At 45.9% G+C, this 19,341-nt stretch overlaps 1 protein-coding gene across 1 annotated transcript in view; it reads left to right on the top strand.

Annotated features, from left to right (window-relative positions):
* RAMP3 (receptor activity modifying protein 3) overlaps positions 1–19,341 on the top strand; it is a 78,046-nt gene that overhangs the window by 28,865 nt on the left and 29,840 nt on the right. The window contains exons 2-3 of the mRNA XM_056857811.1: positions 2,535–2,564; positions 7,213–7,342. Of these exons, the coding sequence (XP_056713789.1) occupies positions 2,535–2,564; positions 7,213–7,342 (160 nt within the window). The remainder of the gene's footprint in view (positions 1–2,534; positions 2,565–7,212; positions 7,343–19,341) is intronic.

Genomic DNA, 19,341 nt, shown 5'->3' with positions numbered 1-19,341 from the left:
TCAGTGAAAAATCAACAGGAGCTCCAACGCTGACCTTATAGATTGTTCCCATCCTTAGCTATTAGGAGAATTAACTTTGAACTCAATATTTATTGATCTTTGAGAATGTGTTAAACAAACCTCTTGCATTTATTTGTATGCATTTTTATAACATTCTTCAAGATGTGTCTTTTAGTATCATACGTAACTTGACGTACAGTGAGTTCTTTTTTAAAAGTCTTTTATTTCTCACCAGGCTTCCAAGATTAACTTATCAATAAAAACTAGAATATTTAATGTTAAAGTCCATGAAGCTACTATAAAATCAGAACACTAAAATGATGGCAATAAAATTAAGTTCAAATAGCCAACCAACTACAGTGATATTTGTTCTTGACACATATCTCATCCTTATTTGCTTAAGAGATTTGTCCACACACATTCCAATTGTGAAACTCCGAAGCTGCTTTGCGTTCTCCTCTATCAATGCTATTCGTCGATGGGCCAGTTTTATCTGCTCGGGCTCGTGGAAGCCCTCAGAGGTCTTAAGCAGAAATCTTTCCCAGTCATGCAATCTGAGCGGCTCTTTAAGTGGAGAAGCCAGAGACTGCTTCCTGCTGTATCCAGAACCCCACATAGACAGCATTATAGTACTCCAACTCGGATGCGAAAAAGGTATGGGTAACTCTGGCCACATTATTAAGGTTGCCAGCGTCCTGGTGGTGGCTGGAGACCTCCCACTATTACAACCGATCTCCCGGCAACAGAGATCAGTTCCCCTGAAGAAAATGGCCCCTTTGGCAGTTGGACTCTATGGCATTGAAGTCCTTCCCCTCTTTGTGATGCAAAAGAGTTGCGTGTATGGAGGGACATTTCACTTAGGCCTTTTATGCAGTGATGTTTCCCTGTGGTCACCCCCGTTGACCGCTTCGGGGTTTCCTTTTGATTACGCATATCTTATCTGCCCGTCAGATGTCGCCTCGCTCTCCCCACGCGTCTTGCTAAAACAGCATCTGGAAAACACGGGCAGAACGTGCTGGGAGAACGAGGCGACCTCTGACATGGGGGAAAGGCATGTGCAATCAAAAGGAAGCCATGAAGCAATTGTCAGGGGTGACCTCGGGGGAAACGTCCCAGCATAAAAGGCCTCCGCATTTTTGAACAATTTCCCTTAGCAGTTTCAAGTAGAATCAAACTGAGAATCAAACTGGGAATCAAACTGAGAGGCAGCACCACAACAGAGTTGCCAGGTCCCTCTTCTCAACCGGCAGGAGGTTTTTGGGGCAGAGCATGCGGAGGGCAGGGTTTGGAGAGGAAAGGGACTTCAATGCCATAGAGTCCAATTGCTAAAGCAGCCATTTTCTCCAGGTGAACTGATCTCTATCGGCTGGAGATCCGTTGTAATAGCAGGTTCCAACAAAGCAGGTTATTCTTCCTGGTTCGCTATAACGTGTTATAGCAACAGTCCTGAAGATCAAAGGTCAGATGGGTGCAACCATAAGCAACATAAGCGAGCAGGTTGGGAGCTCTCGGCCTTGTGGGGGTCCCACGCAGTTTGCTTACCACTGCTCCTTTTACAGTGTGAACCCTTGGCCCAATCTGAACCAGAAACCACATCAGAGACAGTCAGGTCCAAGGAAGTTGGTTTTTACTGGTCATATAGGTTAACAGAGCACAAAGAAAAAGGTGACAGCAATGGAGCTTGCTGGCTTGCACTTGGTAATATAAAAGCATGAAGAAAGCAAGAGATTACAAAACACAAACAGCGCTGTGGTTCCCACAGCTTCAAAAGAGTTTAGGTATGCATAACAGTCCTTGAGTCTGGTCAGTGGGAAAACGAAAGCAACTGAGATACAGGCCTGACATACAGTGAGAAATAGTGTGGCGTAGTGGTTAGAACATCAGACTAGGGTCTAGCAAACCCAGGTTGGAACCCCTCTTGCCTTGTGCCAGTTGCCCAATCTCAGCCTAACTTAATTAACAGGACCAAAAGGAGGAGAGGAGAACAATGTAAGCTGGGGTGAAAAGGTGGGGTATACATGAAGCAAATAAATACAGTTGGGGTTATCCTTCTTTCTAAATTTCAGAAAATGTTTTGAACCGGTGGGAATTCAACTGCACAATAATTACATTATAATATACCCGCTGTAATGTGTTCTTTATAGATCTGCCATTCTTAAACTGTGGTCTGCGGACCAGCAGTTATCCCATGAGGGAATTTCAGGAGATTCCTGAGAAGGAAAATAGAAGAAAATGCTGCAAAACATGTGCATGGGGGTTCTTTGAGGGGTTTCTTTATATGCTGAAGCAGTCACTTTTTAACATATGTTTTAAAAACTGATGTAAAATCAGTGTTACGATATTACTGCTCCTGAATTCTTCCTTTTGAATGATATAAAACAGTATAAAAGCATAATCAGGTCAGAGGAGTTCTTCAGGCCATTTGCCAAATCGCTATATGATTAACCCAGTTTATATGTTATATTGCTCATTAATATAATTTTAATCATTATGGAATAACGACACTGTAACAACTACCTTCTTTTTCTCCCCAGTGAATGGCCTAATGACCATTGGATTAGCAGGTAAGAAACGAATGATTTCTAATTGGCCAGTTTCTTCTCATGTTAGTTTTTTTTTTTTTTTTTTAAGATGCTGTTCATAGATACATTATTGGTCCCATGGCAGTATTTTGAATGAGCAGCTGGTACAGGAAAACAGCTGCCTGGGATATTCTGAAGTGATTACACTGGAGGATGAAAACCAGGTCTAGCTCCCTGGCTAAAGCCAAAATGTTTGTAAGGGCTGCTTTGCACGTTAATTTTTTCCCTACTGAGAAAGAAAGACTATGGGTAGGGTTGCCAGCCTCCAGGTGGTGGCTGGAGATCTCCTGCTATTACAACTGATCTCCAAGCGAAAGAGGTCAGTTCCCCTGGAGAAAATGGCTGTGTTGGCAATTGGACTGTATGGCATTGAAATCCCTCCTCTTTCCAAATTACGCCCTCCTCAGGCTCCACCCCCAGAATCTCCAGGTATTTCCCAACCTGGAGCTGGCAAGCCTAACTGTGGGAGAAACTGTGTACACCAACCCGTGTGAAGTAGTGTGATCGTTTTACTTTGCTCTAAGAATGCCGATTGGGAAACTATGTTAAAAAAAATAGCCCTGGCATGCTTCACACATGACTGTATGCTTTTACCCCCCTACATGGACTTCATCAACTCATCCAGAAAGTTGCATGGAGGGTAGGTGGTTTTGGAATCTACTTCCAGTGCAAATAGATCTGTGCATGATGAGCAAATCTATTTGGACAGGAAGTGTATAGGTTTAGCAGGGAAAGGACCTCATTGGCTTGTGCAAGTACAAAAGCCACATGGGGCTGGGACTGCAGTACAGAGGAAAAATAGGTGAGATTGAGTGGAAATGCTGTCTGGCTCCAACCCATTTACTTGAAAATAAGTCCCACTGATTTCAAAATAACTCCCAAGTAAGTGTGCCTAGGATTGCTACCAAAGCAATGCACAACTAGCACATATTAACTGACTATACTTGCCAAGTGTCTTGAAAGCTCAAATCACTAAAGACTGTGATTTTTGGTAAGGCGGAATGGCACCCACTATTGTACTTGATTTTCAAACTGTGGTCAAAATCGTGGTTTGCATTCTTCTTCCCTTCTCAGATGTCACATCTGTGGAATCAGTGCTAGCTAAAGCCAAACAATTGCTATTGAGCCAGTTAATGTGAAAAACCATACATACAACTAGCAATCCCGTTTCTCCCATTCTTGATTAGCTGACAACTGGTTTTTTTTTAAAGGCTGCTCAGATGCAGTATGCAGTGGTTCCTGGCTTTTAAAAGAATCCATATTTATTGCTATGGCCAAACTTTGGAGTTTATAATGTAATGCATCTGTTACAGCTTGTCAGATTCTCTCTTGGCCTACATCATTGCCCAGAGTTAGCCACAGTGGATTCGCTACTCCCTTTCTGCTTTCTTTGGAAACAAATCTTGTAGGCCTGCAAAAATACTTAGATGAAACATATGTTACTTTGACACCCAGACGACATATTATGAGGTGAGACTGGCTCTCCTCTCCACAGTAACGTTATCCCTTCTCAGACATTATGTCCACCACGCATACCGGAAGCCTAGGCTGTGCATATTGGGAGCATGTTTTACTCTCAGAAATCCTGATGCACACGGTCAATATACTGTCTGAACAGGGGCAACACACATGCAACTTTTGTATGTGGAAAACAGAACCTTGGAAAACCCAGTGGTTGGTTCATGTGTATCAAAGCTGTGCGCTCATGCAAAGTATGTGCATTGTCCCTGTTCAGACAGCCTATCACTGGGCCCCTTTCTCATGACTCCCTTCCTATCTCCTTACCCTCAATCCTGTGCATCCTTCTTCCACCCCTTCACTCACAGATTCCTGCCCCACCCACATGCCCCTTCCCTGATGATGGTGGGCATTGCATACGGCTGGGAACACAGCTGGCAGAGTGCTTGCAGGCAAGTGGGTGGGCAACAGGAGAGGGCTTTGGTCAGTGCCAGTGCCCTCCCCCCAGAAGCCATGGGCCCCAGTAGGTGCCCCACCTCAGGGTATGCTGACACCAGCCCTGTAGTTGGGCATAACTTTAACATAGAAAACAATAAAGGTAGTAAATGCTCAATGCTTGTGTCAAGAAATGACAGGTCACTAGGGTCTTGACAGCGTGGTGTAGTGGTTAGGAGTGGTGGACTCTAATCTGGAGAACCGGGTTTGATTTCCCACTCTTCCTACGCATGAAGCCAGCTGGGTGACCTTGGGCTAGTTACAGTTCTCTCCGAGCTCTCTCAGCCTCACCTCCCTCACAAGGTGTCTGTTGTGGGGAGAGGAAGGGAAGGAGATTGTAAGCAGCTTTGATTCTCCTTAAAAGCTAGAGAAAGTCGGCATATAAAAACCAATTCTTCTCCTTCTTGCCGCCCCCCAGTATGATTTGAATTGGGAGGTAATGATGTGTGTTCCTTAGCAATACAGACCTAGACTTAGGACTGCTCCTTCAGCAAACTCCTAGGTCTGCATGCAGCAGCTGCAGTTTTGAATGTTCCCCCACATTAAAAAAATCACTGCATGCACAATTTATGTAGAGAGAACTGAAGTGCTTTGAATGCTCAGGCAAAAGTTTTACCATGGACAATATTTCTAATAAAATCAGTACCTTGGAGCTAGACTCGGACATTTGCCTCTGCTGTGCTAATTTAAAAAAAAAAATTCTGGAAATACAAATTCCCCACCTATAAGCTAAAGTGGTTGAATGTAAGAAGGGCTGTAATCACAAAACCACACAAGGTTGGAAGAGACCACAAGGGCCATCCAGTCCAGCCCCCTGCCATGCAGGATCCCACAATCAAAGCGCTCCCGACAGATGGTATTCCAAGTGAGGTCTGACCAATGCAGAATACAGTGGTAGTATGACTTCCCTCGATCTACAGCCTTAACGCTTCTGTTACCTACTACACATTATCGCCGTGCTCGAATTGCACGGTTTGGCCGCACTTTCAAATTTCCCCTCCGCATCTTGACTTTTCCCTCGCTGTATTTTAACTGTGCCGGTCTGCGTTTCTCCGTGGGGAGTGTCTCATAATCCATGACATCATGCAAGTGCGATAAGCTTCCCTCCTCCCCACTCTTAAATCCCCCTTTTAAGTTGATCTTCTGGTGACTGCCCCCCTGCGCAAAGAAAAGGGGTGCTGGTGCAAAGAGCCAGCATTGTATTGTTGCTGTAAAACATTATGCCCTTCCCCCTTCCCTTGAGAGAGGCAGGAGCATGATCGGCTTTAGAGTGTCAATTCTTTCCTTTACCCATGGGGCGAAAATGCACAGTCGCTTTAGCCTCCTTTCTTCCCTGTTCCAGCCAGGATTCAGCCAGGATCGAACGCACTAACGTGGCTGTTTGGAGCAAAGCTTCAGAGGAGTGGGGTAGAGAAGCGGGGGTGTGTGCAACTTTAGGAAACACAGCCCTGCTAAATGCAACGGAATTTTATTCCCTTTATTTCTGTGGAGGGGGGGGGATTGGGAGGGGAGGAGAGCTACACAGCTGACTACAGAGCGGTGGGAGAGATATGCAACATTTTAAAGGTATACGTTCCTCAGGGGGGAAACTTCCCTGAAACGGAGTAAGTGGAAACATCGTGCTGTAAGCGTATGTTGAAAGCACGGACATTTGGCGCTTTCAAATCATTTCCAGGACCATAGAGTGCGATCAGACAAAGATAAGACGCTTGTTTAAACGTTGTTTATGCTTAGTGTGTTAGGCCTCCTAGACACAATACTCCTATTGATGCAGCCCAGAATTGCATTGGCCTTCTTAGTCACCATAGCACACTGTTGACTCATATTCAGTTTGTGGTCCACTAAGACTCCCAGATCTCTTTCACATGTACTGTTGTCAAGCCAGCTATCTCCCATCCTGTACCTGTGCCTTATGTTGTTTCTGCCTAGGTGAAGTACCTTACACTTCTCCCTATTGAAATCCATTTTATTGCTTATGGCCCAGCTCTCCAGTCTATCAAGGTCATTCTGAACTCTGACCCTATCCTCCGGGGTTTAACTACCCCTCCTAACTTGGTGTCATCTGCAAATCTGATTATCATGTCCTCTATTCCATCATCCAAGTCATTTATAAAAATATTAAATAGTACCGGTCCCAGGACAGACCCCTGTGGCACCCCACAGGATGAAGTTGTGCCATTAATGAGCACCCTTTGGGTTCGGTAGGTCAACCAATTCCCAATCCACCTAACAGTAGCAGTGTCCAGCCCACATTTTACTAGCTTTGTTTCAAGAAGATCATGAGGGACTTTATCAAAGGCTTTACTGAAATCAAGGTACACTACATCTACTATATGAGCACTGATCTGTGAGCTTTGCTTAGAACATAAGAAAAGCCATGCTGGATCAGACCAAGGGCCATCGAGTCCAGCAGTCTGCTTTACAGTTTTTTGTGCATACAATCATTGGAGTGCCTCAATCATCCTTGAGATACAAACTGTGCCATCCTAATTCCATTTAAATCAATAGGCTTAGAAGAGTCTAACTCTGTTTAGGACTGCACTAGAAATAGGCTAAACAATGTTCTTTTTTTTTCAGTTGGGTTATCTGCTGTTCATGAGTATTTTCAAACTGTCAAATCTCTTACTGCTCTCTGGAGAGAGACTGACTATGCATGTTCGTTTTTTGTTTGTTCTAGGTGCACAACAGCGGATTGTCTGCAATGAATCCCTCATGTTACAAAAGTTGCCAGTGTGTGGGAAATCCTTTGAAGAGATGATGCGCAAAGTGGATTCTCGGAAATGGTGCAACTTAACAGAATTTATCCTGTAAGCTACATCATTTAAATATGTGTGTGTGTATGTGTGTGTATATATATATAAACTATAAGGAATGTTTTCCAGCTTTAGAGTTTATAAGCAAAACCACTACAGTGCCCAGTGGATTGTATATGTCAAGGCTCCCCAACCTTTTTGAGCCTGTAGGCACCTTTGGAATTCTGACATAACATAGTGGGCACAGTCACAAAAGGGCTGCCACAGCTTGCCTTCAGTCACACAGCGAAGATCCTTGTGTTGTGTTGGTAGCTGCTGCCATAGCAGTTTTTTTTTTTTAAATCTGCACAGCCATTTGAAGCTCCAATGGCCCATCAGAAGCCTTGCTGGGCAAAAGCCCCACCTGGCCGTGCCCATTTTTCTGAAAACATTCTGTGGGCACCAGGAAAGTTGTCAGCGGGCATCATGCTACCCGTGGACACCATATATGTGCTGTTATGTGCTCCAGAATGGCTCTGTATTACACAATTTCTGGGCTACTTCGCAGCCATGAGTATTTTAAAAGAGGGGTGTCTGACCTTAGAGCCTGTGGGCACCTGTACAATTCTGACATGTGGTGGTGGGCACAATCACAAAATGGCTGCTGCTGGAGGAGGAGCCACACACAGAGGAAGCCCAAGTGCAGGGTACAAGAGGAGCAATTTTAAATAATGTGCTGAGAAAAAGGAATGAGAGAGAGAATAAAACCAACACTGTAATAGCAGTTGCTGCCGAAAAATGTTATTTTAGCTTGCATAGCCCGTTGGATCTCCAATGGCCAAACAGAAGCCCTGCTGGGTAGGAGCCCCAAATAGCTCTACCCACTTTCTAAAGACACTTGGAAGGCACCAGAAAAGATGTTGGCAGGTGCCATGGTACCCATAGGCACCACGTTGGGGATCCCTGCTTTAAAATACAATACTATCAATACAATCCTAAACAGATGTACACCCTTCTAAATCAAATGGACTCAGAGGGGTGTAACTCTGCTAAGGATTGTACTGTAAATGTCTCTGTTGCTGCGGGGAAGGGCTGTGGCTCATTGGAAGAGCCTCTGCTTTGCATGCAGAGGGTCCCAGGTTCAATCCCCAGCACTTCCATTTAAGGATCAGTAGGTGATGTGAAAGGCCTCCGCCTGAGACTCTGGAAAGCTTCTGCCAGTCAATTCTGAGCTTCTGCCAGACAATGCTGAGCTTGAGAGACCAATGATTTGGTTCAGTATAAGGCAGCGCCACGTGTGTTCACGTGCGTATCCGCCCAAGTAGGATTCTTCTTTCCTAAACACCCATATAAACACATACATTGCACTGCTGAGCATTTGTATTTAGGGTCCCCAAACACTGAATAAGTCCAATGGCCACCAAGCGGTTCAGGGAAGTTGCTGATCTGTTTTTCCATCTTTTGTTACCCTCTGTCTTGTATCAACGCTATCTCAGTTTCAAGGTAGGAACATGGAACCTATGATCTTTCAAGCAAAGCTCTCCTTTAAAGCTCTCTGTTTCCAACTGTAATACGTTGGGCTCATAAGAAAGCAGCAGATCTCTAAGTTGTGGTAATGATCTATATCTAAAAGTCAAAGTTCAGCGGGTGTCAAGAGCTCTTTACATCATATGCTGTTTCTGTCTTGAGTAATAATGCCCTCCAGTGAAACCAATCATTCCTCCTTTCCATTCTTCATCTGCCAGTAGAGTTTTATCCAAGATTCTGATTGATGGATCCAATCTCAAGCTGCTTTTTAAGAATCTATCACGTTTGAACTGTTCCAGCTAAGTCTACTGTTTGCTAGATGCTAACTTTATTGGCTTAGTGTCACCTGTTTATTCCACCCCCCCCCCCACAAAGGATTGTCAATTTATGGCAAGGTTTCATTCCTTTTTTCAAGCTGTCAGCTTCTTATCTCTTTCCCTGCTCGGCAGTTGCACAACTCCGATAAAAAATGTATTTAAAGCTGTGCTGAACATTCTGGCTTGCAGGAAACTGTCAGATTGCATTTAATTGGGTGGCTTTATTTCGATAAGTGGGGGAAATGACTCATCTGTCCCCAGTACACATTTTCAGAAGCCTCCAGGCAGCTGTATCTATTGGTTGTGACAGCTATTACTGGCCCCACAGGAGGGAAAAAACCTAGGGTTGGGGGCAGGGTTCCTTCTCGCTCCATCCTGGTTAGGATTCACTGCGTCCGGGGGTTTATCTGATGATTTCCTGCTAAATTTAGTAGAACTTTGAGAATCAGGACCCAAGGATCAAAGAGAGAATTCATTTCCCCATTTCCCTGGTGGGTATCATGGACAAGGAGGAAAAAAATGATGTCCTATGAGATGTTCACTTCCATAACTCCCAAAACTGGAGTCATGGGGAAAGTGCACCATTGTGTTGCAGGATCAACCTGATGACAGCAAAATGACCAGGCCTATGGTTGAGGTCAGTGATGATCCATACAAAACCTGGTCTCCCTCCCTTTTCTCCTCTTTCCTTTCTCCCATTCCCCCTTTTCCTTCCCTTCTCTCTTTCCTTTTCTCCCTTCCCACCCCACCTTTCCCCCTTCTTCCTCCCCTTATCCTTTCCTTGTTGGACCCATGAATATATAATAGATATGGCCCAAGTTATTCATTTTTGGGGTCTCTCATTCTTATCTCTTCTGTAGTCAAAATTTAAACAATATTGGGGGCACCACACTGTTATGACGAGTGAGCAAAATGCCAGAATTTTAATTGGATTAATTATATAATTAAAAGTGATTTTTTATTATTTACTGTGTTATGCTGATAAATTGGTTGTAATGAGTTGGAAGCTGTCATGGGCTAAATAAAATAAATAACAACAAAAAAACCTTTTTTAAAAAAGGTTTCACCATAGACTACTTTCATTTTTCCCCTCATTTTTTAATGGTTTTCAGCACACAGATGTGTTTTTCATGGCATTTCTGAAACCTGGCATTTCAAATGTTTGTATATGAGGGACTTTATCAGTAATCCCCCCTCTTCCAGTGTTCACCATCTATACAGACACTGAGGAGACAAAAACACCCCCAAAATGTGAATCCCTCTCTGATTGCTCACTGGATCTCTTATAGATCGAGTTTTAATCAAAGATAGAGAGAGGATCAAGATTGACCTGCAAAATCCCCTGATAGGAATTCACCTCCTCCCATAAAATGCTCCAATTCAGAGTCAAATTATGACCCCAAGAGACAGGGGGTTTAAGACCCTCCCCCTGTTATTCTGATCTTAAATTACCCCAGAGAACTGTTGCCCTGTGCACCTTGGAGTTGTGTTCTCAGTAGGGAACTTAAAACATAGGCCTTTTATGCAGGAACGTTTCCCCCCAGTCACCCCCGCTGACTGCTTTGGGGCTTCCTTTTGATTATGCATGCCTTTCCCGCCCATCAGAGGTCGTCTTGCTCTCCCTGCACATTTTGCCCGTGTTTTCCAGATGCTGTTTTGGCCAGAAAGCAAGGCAACCTCTTACAGGCAGAAAAGGCATGCATAATCAAAAGGAAGCCCCAAAGCAGTCGGCAGGGGTGACCACGGGGAACCGTCCCTGTATAAAAGGCCACAGTGTGTGACTGAAAATCCTTGCTGCTGGCCCAGGAGGCACCATGATGTTCAATTTGGCCCTTGGTAGTTCAACAGCAAGCATGCTTCAAAGAAGTTTGAGAGGGTTCTGCTACACTCAGATGCTAACCTCTGTTGAACCTTTGATGGGTTTCAACAAGTTCACACATTTCTCTGCTTCTCATTTCTAAGTGCAGATGTGTTGATGCTAAACCAAAGGTGTTCTCTATCTGCCTGGGCTAAATGTGAGCCTTTCAGTTGACGCAGAATGATCCAGTTGGGCAACTGCTCTGTGTTTTCTGATGGTCTGATACATCTGTGGGGAAAGAAAGAGAAAGTATCAGTGTTTTCTACTTGGCTGGCCTGAATCCTCAAAAGCTCAGATAGGTAGAAGAACTGAAATATGACTGAGTCCAGGGAAATAAAAAACTTGCTGATATGAAACAGGAAAGCGTTTTAGGCACAAAAATTTGGAGTCGGGAAGTTGATTGTAGATAACAGAGCAAGTCATCTGGCCATTTGATTTATGTGCCTCCACTAAAGATGCATAACGGCTGAAGTTCCAAATTGTCCCACTAGACCGAGACTGCATGGGAGCATTTTACTGGTTGGCTGATCAAGTTCCTTTATTTTGCTAAGTACTGAAATGATAAAGACACTTTTATTGAAGAATATTTGTGTTCAGAAGTGCAAAACAAATGAAAAAAGGGCACCAGATGACTAACTGGAGCAAAAGACAGCATACAACACAGGAAAGGAGAGTACTTCTAGCTACAAAATATTTTGCTGAAACAGCGGTATGTATTGATTGTGTCCAGGAGAGAAGGAAGCATGGTATAGGCTGATCTTGACATATCTTGGAAGCTAAGCAGGGTCAGTACTTGGAAAGGAGCTCTCCAAGGAAAACTCTACAGAGGAAGGGAATGGCCAACCACCTCTGCTTCTCACTTGCCTTGAAAGCCCCTTGCTGGGGTCGCCGGAAGTCGGCTGTGACTTGACAGCACTGTACATACACACATTGTTTATGTCCCACCTCTCCAGGGAGCTCAAGAGAGCATGCACAGAGATCCCAAGTGGTCGTAGGTGATCCCAGGTGATCCCTTATTTAGGCAATAAGCCCAGCCAAGGTTGCTACAACATCTACCTCCAGATACAGTTCAGGTCCAAAATGTCCAGTTGTGAAAAATTCTAGGATTCATTGGCATTTGTCCACTTTCAGAGACCAGATGTTCTTATGCTTCAATTCCTCTACCAATGTCATATCCCAGATAGCTATTGATATATTTTGGTTCCAGGCCCATCATAATCCGTTTCATTATTTGAGATGCGGAATTTAATAGTCTTGGGAAACTCACCACATCCTGGGGTAGGGAGTTCCATAATTTAACTATGCGTTGTGTGAAAAAATACTTCCTTTTATCTGTTTTGAATCTCTCACCCTCCAGCTCTAGCAGATGACCTCGTGTTCTAGTATTATGGGAGAGGGAGAAAAACGTCTCCCTGTCCACTCTCTCCAAACCAAGCATAATTTTATAGACCTCTATCATGTCTCCCCTCAGCCGCCTTCTTTCCAAGCTAAACAGCCCTAAGCGTCTTAACCGCTCCCCATAGGACAGTTGCTCTAGTCCCCTAATCATTTTGGTTGCTCTTTTCTTTACCTTCCCAAGCTCTGTAATATCCTTTTTTAGGTGTGGTGACCTAAAAAAGTATTACACAGTAAACGTATGTACCCAGTATTCCAAGTGTGGTCTCACCATAGATTTGTACAAGGGCAGTATGATATCAGCAGTTTTATTCTCTATTCCTTGTCTAATTATGGCCAGCATGGAATTTGCCTTTTTTACAGCAGCCGCACACTGGGTTGGCATCTTCATTGAGCTATCCACTACCACCCCAAGATCCCTTTCTTGGTCTGTCACTGCCAGCACAGATCCCATCAGTGTATATGTGAAGTTGGGATTTTTTGCCCCAATATGCATCACTTTACACTTACTCACATTGAATCTCATTTGCCATTTTAATGCCCATTCTTCCAGTATGCTGAGATCCTTCTGGAGCTCTTCACAGTCCAATTTTGTTTTAACCACCCTAAATAATTTGGTGTCATCTGCAAACTTGGCTACTTCACTGTTTAACCCCAACTCCAGGTCATTGATGAACAGGTTGAAAAGCACCGGTCCCAACACAGATCCCTGAAGCACCCCACTGCTCACATCCCGTGATTGGGAGAACTGACCATTGATTCCTACTCTCTGCTTCCTATTTTTCAACCAGCTCTCAATCCATAAGAGGACTTGTCCTCTTATCCCATGACTATGAAGTTTGCTTAGCAGTCTTTGGTGGGGGACTTTGTCAAAAGCTTTTTGGAAATCCAAATACACAATATCCACAGGCTCATTCCTGTCCACATGCTTATTGACGCTTTCAAAAAACTCTAATAGGTCAGTGAGACAGCACCTACCCTTACAGAAGCCATGTTGGGTTTTGCCCAGCAGACCTTGCCCTTCTATATGCTTGACAATTCTATCTTTAATAATGCTTTCCACTAATTTACCCGGAACAGACGTTAAGCTAACTGACCTGTAATTTCCTGGGTCCCCCCTGGAACCTTTTTTTTATAAATGGGTGTTACATTGGCCATTCTCCAGTCCTCTGGTACAGAGGCTGATTGAAGGGACATATTACATATCTTTGTGAGACGTTCTGCAATTTCCCATTTGAGTTCTTGAAGAACTCTAGGATGAATACCGTCTGGTCCCTGTGACTTGTTAGTTTGCAGTTTGTCTAGACGTTCTAGGACTTCCTACCTTGTTACCACTATTTGCCTCAGTTCCTCATTTTCCCCTCTCCAAAATCTCTGTTCAGGAGAAGGAATCTGCCCTGTATCTTCAACAGTGAAGACAGATGAGAACAATTCATTTAGTTTTTCAGCAATCGCTTTATCCTGCCTTAGACTGCCTTTACTCCCATTGTCATCCAATGGTCCAACCGTTTCCCTAGCTGGTTTCCTACTCCTAATATACGTAAAGAATTTCTTATTGTTTGTTTTGATGTGTTTAGCAATATGCCCCTCAAAATCTTTTTTTGCATCTCTAATTATCTGCTTGCATTTCCTTTGTGCAAGTTTGTGTTTGCTTCTGTTCGCCTCGTTTGGGCAAACCTTCCAGTCTCTGAAGGAAGACTTCCCCCCCTCTAATTGCTTCCTTCACCTTACCCGTTAGCCGTGGTGGTGACTTCTTGGATTTATTACTACCTTTCATGACCTGCGGTATACAAGCTAGCTGAGCCTCTAGTAATGTGGACTTGAGTAACCCCCAAGCCTTTTCAAGAGATTTAACCCTCCTAACTGTTCCTTTCAACTTCTTCTTTACCAGTTTTCTCATTTTAGAGACGTTCCCTCTTTTAAAGTCAAAGTCACTTTCCCACTTACTGTGGGCTCTAGTCCTGCGGCCCCATTAGACAGACTTCAGCAGACAACCAATCCACAAAAGCAGTTTTATTGGGTAGAATCGACATGTTTCAGAAGCCATATTCAAAAGGACACTAGTAAGGGTCAAAGGCAAGGTACACAGCATATATGGAAGAGCAAAAGGAGATAACCGGTTACCCAGGCAACCCCCCCCTCCAGGAGGCAGGAAGGAATACTTGGCGATTCCCACAGTATGGGAATCTATGAAGACTAAACACGGGGCATAGACTGGCCTTGGACAGAATAGCACAACAGCACCTGGAAGCAGCACAATTTCACTATCACATACCATCCTTATGGCCTACTCCTGACATTCTGCCCCCCTAAAGACCCCCCTTCACCCTCCCACCGTGGGTTTGTGAGGGTAGGCGGCATGGAATTCTTGTATTAAGTGGGGGGGGGGCGGAGACATCATAGGCATGCACCCATTCATCCTGGGCAGGACTAAAATGTTTCCAGAGGGCCAGGTACTGAAGGGAACCGTAGCGAATGCGAAAATCCAGTATTTTACCTACTTCAAAATGCTCCTCCCCCCCCCACCATTTCAGGCACTTTGGGTTGTGGCTCAGGATGCCATTTTTGGGAAGGTACATACGGTTTTAAAAGACTGACATGGAACACAGGATGAATTCTTCGTAGGGACTTGGGCAAGGAGAGTTCCACAGCCACTGGATTAATAATCTGGGAAATGGGGAACGGACCCACATACTTGGCACTGAGTTTGTCGCATGGGCGGGTGGATCGTAGGTTCTTGGTGGACAGTTAGACAAGGTCCCCCACTTTGCATTCCTTACTGGGGGAACGATATTTGTCAGCCTGAGCCTTGTAACGCCATTTGGCTCGCTCCAGATTTTTAACCAGCCATGGCCAGGTTGTTTGAATTGAACATACCCATCTGGCCCCGACAGCTCCCCCCTCCTCCTCAGAAACATCAACATGACCAGTGGGGCCAAACTCTTTACCATGGACAACCTGGAAAGGACTGAACCCTGTGGATTGGTGAACTGCATTATTATAAGCATATTCAGCAAAAGGCAACAGGTCTACCCAATCATCTTGATGGTAATTAACGTAACAGAGTAAATAGCATTCCAACACCGCATTCACCCGTTCGGTTTGACCATCTGTTTGGGGATGGAAGGCACTAGACAGTCCTTGTTCTACTCCGACTAATCTGAGAAAAGCCTTCCAAAATTTGGCCACGAAATTTGAACCCCTGTCCGTGACTATTTTGCGTGGAAAGGAATGGAGACGGAAGACATGTGACACAAAGAGCCGGGCCAATTTCCGGGTGGAAGGGATACCTGCACAGGGTACAAGATGCACCTGTTTCGAAAACAGATCAGTAATTACCCAAAGAACTGTCTTTCCCCCACTAGGGGGTAGGTCAGTCATGAAGTCCATTGCAATTACTTCCCACGGTGTTGAGGGCATCTCTAACGGTTGTAAAAGTCCGGGCGGTTTGCCCTGTGATCGTTTGGCCGCTGCACATATGGGGCAGCTGCGGATGAAGGAGTCCACATCTGATCGCATGCCCACCCACCAAAACTGTCTCCGTAGCAAATGCAATGTCTTGAGAAAACCGAAATGTCTGGCGGTCTTGGCTCCATGAACCAAACCTAAAACCTCCCCCTGCAACACTTCCGGAACATACAATTTAGAATCTTTGTACCAAAACTCCCCGCGTTTAATTAGAGTAGCTGGAAGAGCCTGCGAGGAAAGTTCTGCTTGATAACTGCGGAGGAGAGTCTCCTTAAAGGAATCAGTCCGTCCACCCCTCCAGAGTTGTGCCAGCGGGCAGCTTGACTGGGGACGGAGTTGAGACGGGTGCAGGGAGCGACTGAATGGGGCGCTCGGGTCCCCGCACCTCAGAAACCGTGGCTGTCAGTCGCTCAGGGGGAGGAGGAAGCGAGGCGGGCGGCGCTGCCGGTTCAGCCGGGCGTGGGGCTTCCCCTCCCACCGAAAGAGGCGGCGATGGGGATCGGGTGTGAGAACGGGTTTGTACGGCCAAAATGGGCAATAGACCTCATTGGGTAGGGGTGAAGAGCGACTCTGTGGGCCGATCAACCTTTGTGGGATATTGGGGAAGTCTGGATAAAGCGTCAGCCAGAAGGTTTTGCTTCCCTGGTACATATTTCAGAACGAATCGAAATTGGGCAAAGAAGTCCGCCCAGCGCACGTGCTTCATGGACAGCTTGCGAGCCCCAGTTAGGGTCTCTAGGTTTTTGTGATCAGACCACACTTCAAAAGGCATTGCAAAACAGGCTGCAAAACACTGGGGGGGTCTACTGCACCCGGGCATTGGGTAAGGTGGCGGTATTCTCTTTTCCCTTAGTCTTAAGGAGGTTCATGATGGGTAGTGTAATCTGAGCAAAATGTGGGAGGAACGCCCTGTAAAAATTTGCGAACCCGAGAAATCTTTGGACCTGTTTACGAGTAGAGGGTGGTTCCCAACTGAGCACCGCTTGCACCTTTTCAGGATCCATAGTCAGTCCCTGGTGTGAGATAATATATCCTAGGAAAGTCAACTGCTTCTTATGGAACTCACATTTAGACACTTTAGCATACAGCTGATTGTCTCTGAGACGTTGCAACACCTCTCGAACCAAGGCAACATGCTCATCCATGGTTTTAGAGTAAATGAGAATGTCATCTAAATAAACCACCACTCCTTTGAACAGTAGATCATGGAGGATCTCATTAATGAGTTGCATGAAGACCCTGGGGCCCCTTTTAATCCAAAAGGCACCACCATAAATTCAAACATCCCAAAGCAACTGGAAAAGGCTGTCAGAGATTCATCCCCCTCCTGGATTCTGACTCTGTAATAAGCCTCGACTAAGTCCAATTTACTGAAAATGTGTGCCTCCTTCAATTGTCCCAAGAGATCAGAAATGAGGGGGATGGGATAAGCATTCGTTTGAGTAACAGCATTGAGTTTTCGAAAGTCAATACACAAATGTAAATCTCCTGTTTTCTTACGCACGAAGAAAGCCAGTGCCGAATAGGGTCGGATGAAATCTCGAGCCAAGTTCTTGTCTAAGAATTCGCGGAGTACCGTCCATTCCGTAGGACTCATTGGGTAGATCTTACTCTTTGGCAGTTTTCCACCCCCCACCACCTCAATAGCACAGTCCGTCCGGCGGTGTGTGTGGGGGTAACACATCACACTCCTGCACGTTAAATACGTCTGCAAAGTCCTGATAGTCGGGTGGCAATTGGGTTGGACTGGAGGTGTCCGAGGCCAGGACAGGAGTTGGTTTGATTACGGTTTTAACGGCCACTTCATATCGGTGTAACTCACATAGCGGGCTATTGAGCGTTAAAGTCTCAGCTTCCCAGTCTATGGTGGGGCTGTGTCCTTTGAGCCAATTTGCTCCTAATACCACAGCATATCGAACATTGGGCACAATAGTGAAATTGATTTGTTCCCAATGGTGGCCAATTCCCATTGCCACTCCGCCAGTGCGACGGTCGACTGCCCCCCCCCTGAAATCACTGCCATCCATTTGAGCAAATTGAACAGGTGCCGGCAAAAGGACTTACTTCACTTGGAGTGCCTTAAAGGTGGTTTAGTTAATTAACGAGCGGGCACATCCAGAGTCTATTAAGGCTTTAACTTGTAATTGAGGACCTTTTCTATAATGTTGTAATATCACATCTACATACACAGTCTCTTCTACTTCATTTACCATGACAGGAGCCTCGGGTTTCACAGGAACACCTGCAGAGGTCTGCAGTATCACTCCCTCTACCGCAGACCCAGTCCGTTTTTTGGCTGTCCGAGGGGAGACTCCAAGTTAAGGGCTGGGGAGTTCCAGTGGTCACCCTCCTCTGAAGACGTGAAGCTACTCTCCCCAGGAGTAGTAACTGTAATTCAGGACCCCGACGGGTCCTCTGGTGAAAGGTCCGTCGTCACTTCTCTGGCGTGCAGAGCTGGGGGCGCTTTTCATCTTGGAGCGATGCCCTGCTTGGCTGTGGTACTCCTCCCCCGAGCGCGTCCTCTCCCGCGAGGAGTCCCCTCTGGCTGGGGAGTGGGACTCGACAGTCCTGGACGTGATGGACAAGTGGCAGTGAAGTGACCCATAGCACCGCAAACAAGGCAGGCTCCCCTTTGAAACTGCAACGCTCGGTCTTGCAGAGGTAGAGCCGGCCTCCGCAGGGCCTGAGGAGCGGCAGGTTTGGGAGGGTTTTTCTGGCTTCCTCCCTCCCTGGCCTGCCGTCGGGCAAGGGAAATAAACTGGCGGCGGCTTTCCACTTCCTCCGCCAGTAAAATCCACTCTTCCAAGGTGACTGGGTCTTGCTGCATGTATGCCCAGTTTAGAATCTCAGGATGCAACACTGCTCTGAAGTAATGCACCCGGGTAGCTTCAGTCCAATCTACTATTTTATTAGCGAGTCTTTGGAACTCATCCGCAAACTCTTGGACTGAGGAGGATCCTTGACGGAGTTGTAGGAGGGCCGCTTAAGCCTTCTCCCCTTGAAACGGATCCTCGAAACTTCTCCTTAACACTCACATGAATTCATTTAGCGACAGTATGGAGCGAGCCCGGGTATCAAACTGGAGAACCATCCATTCTGCAGCCTTTCCAGCCAAGAGCGAGGAAACAAATCTCACTTGGCTGTCTTCTGTGGGAAAGGTATGCCCTTGTTCTCTCATGTAACTGTCCACTTGATGCAGAAAACAGGGCAACGCATCCGCGGAGCCATCAAAGGTCACTCGCAAACAGGGTTGCTTCCACTGCATGACCAGGACCACAGGCTGTATTGGTCCCACTGGCGGCCCCGCTGGCAGTTGTCCAGGGATGGGGTGTCCTGGGGCCGGCTGCCCGGGAGCCGGTTGTACCGGGGCCAGCTTCCCCGGAGGTGGTTGCACCGGAGTCGGCTGTAGCGGAAGCTGCTGGCCAGGGGGTTGTTGGCCTGGGACTGGTGCCGGCGCAGGTGCTGCTTGAGCTCGCTGTAGGCGACCGTAGTCATTCATCAGCACGTCC

This window comes from Euleptes europaea, chromosome 11, assembly GCF_029931775.1.
Source record: "Euleptes europaea isolate rEulEur1 chromosome 11, rEulEur1.hap1, whole genome shotgun sequence".
NCBI classification, from domain to species: Eukaryota; Metazoa; Chordata; class Lepidosauria; order Squamata; family Sphaerodactylidae; genus Euleptes; species Euleptes europaea.
The sequence above is the reverse complement of the archived record's forward strand: the minus strand, read 5'-3'. Positions and strand labels throughout refer to the sequence as shown.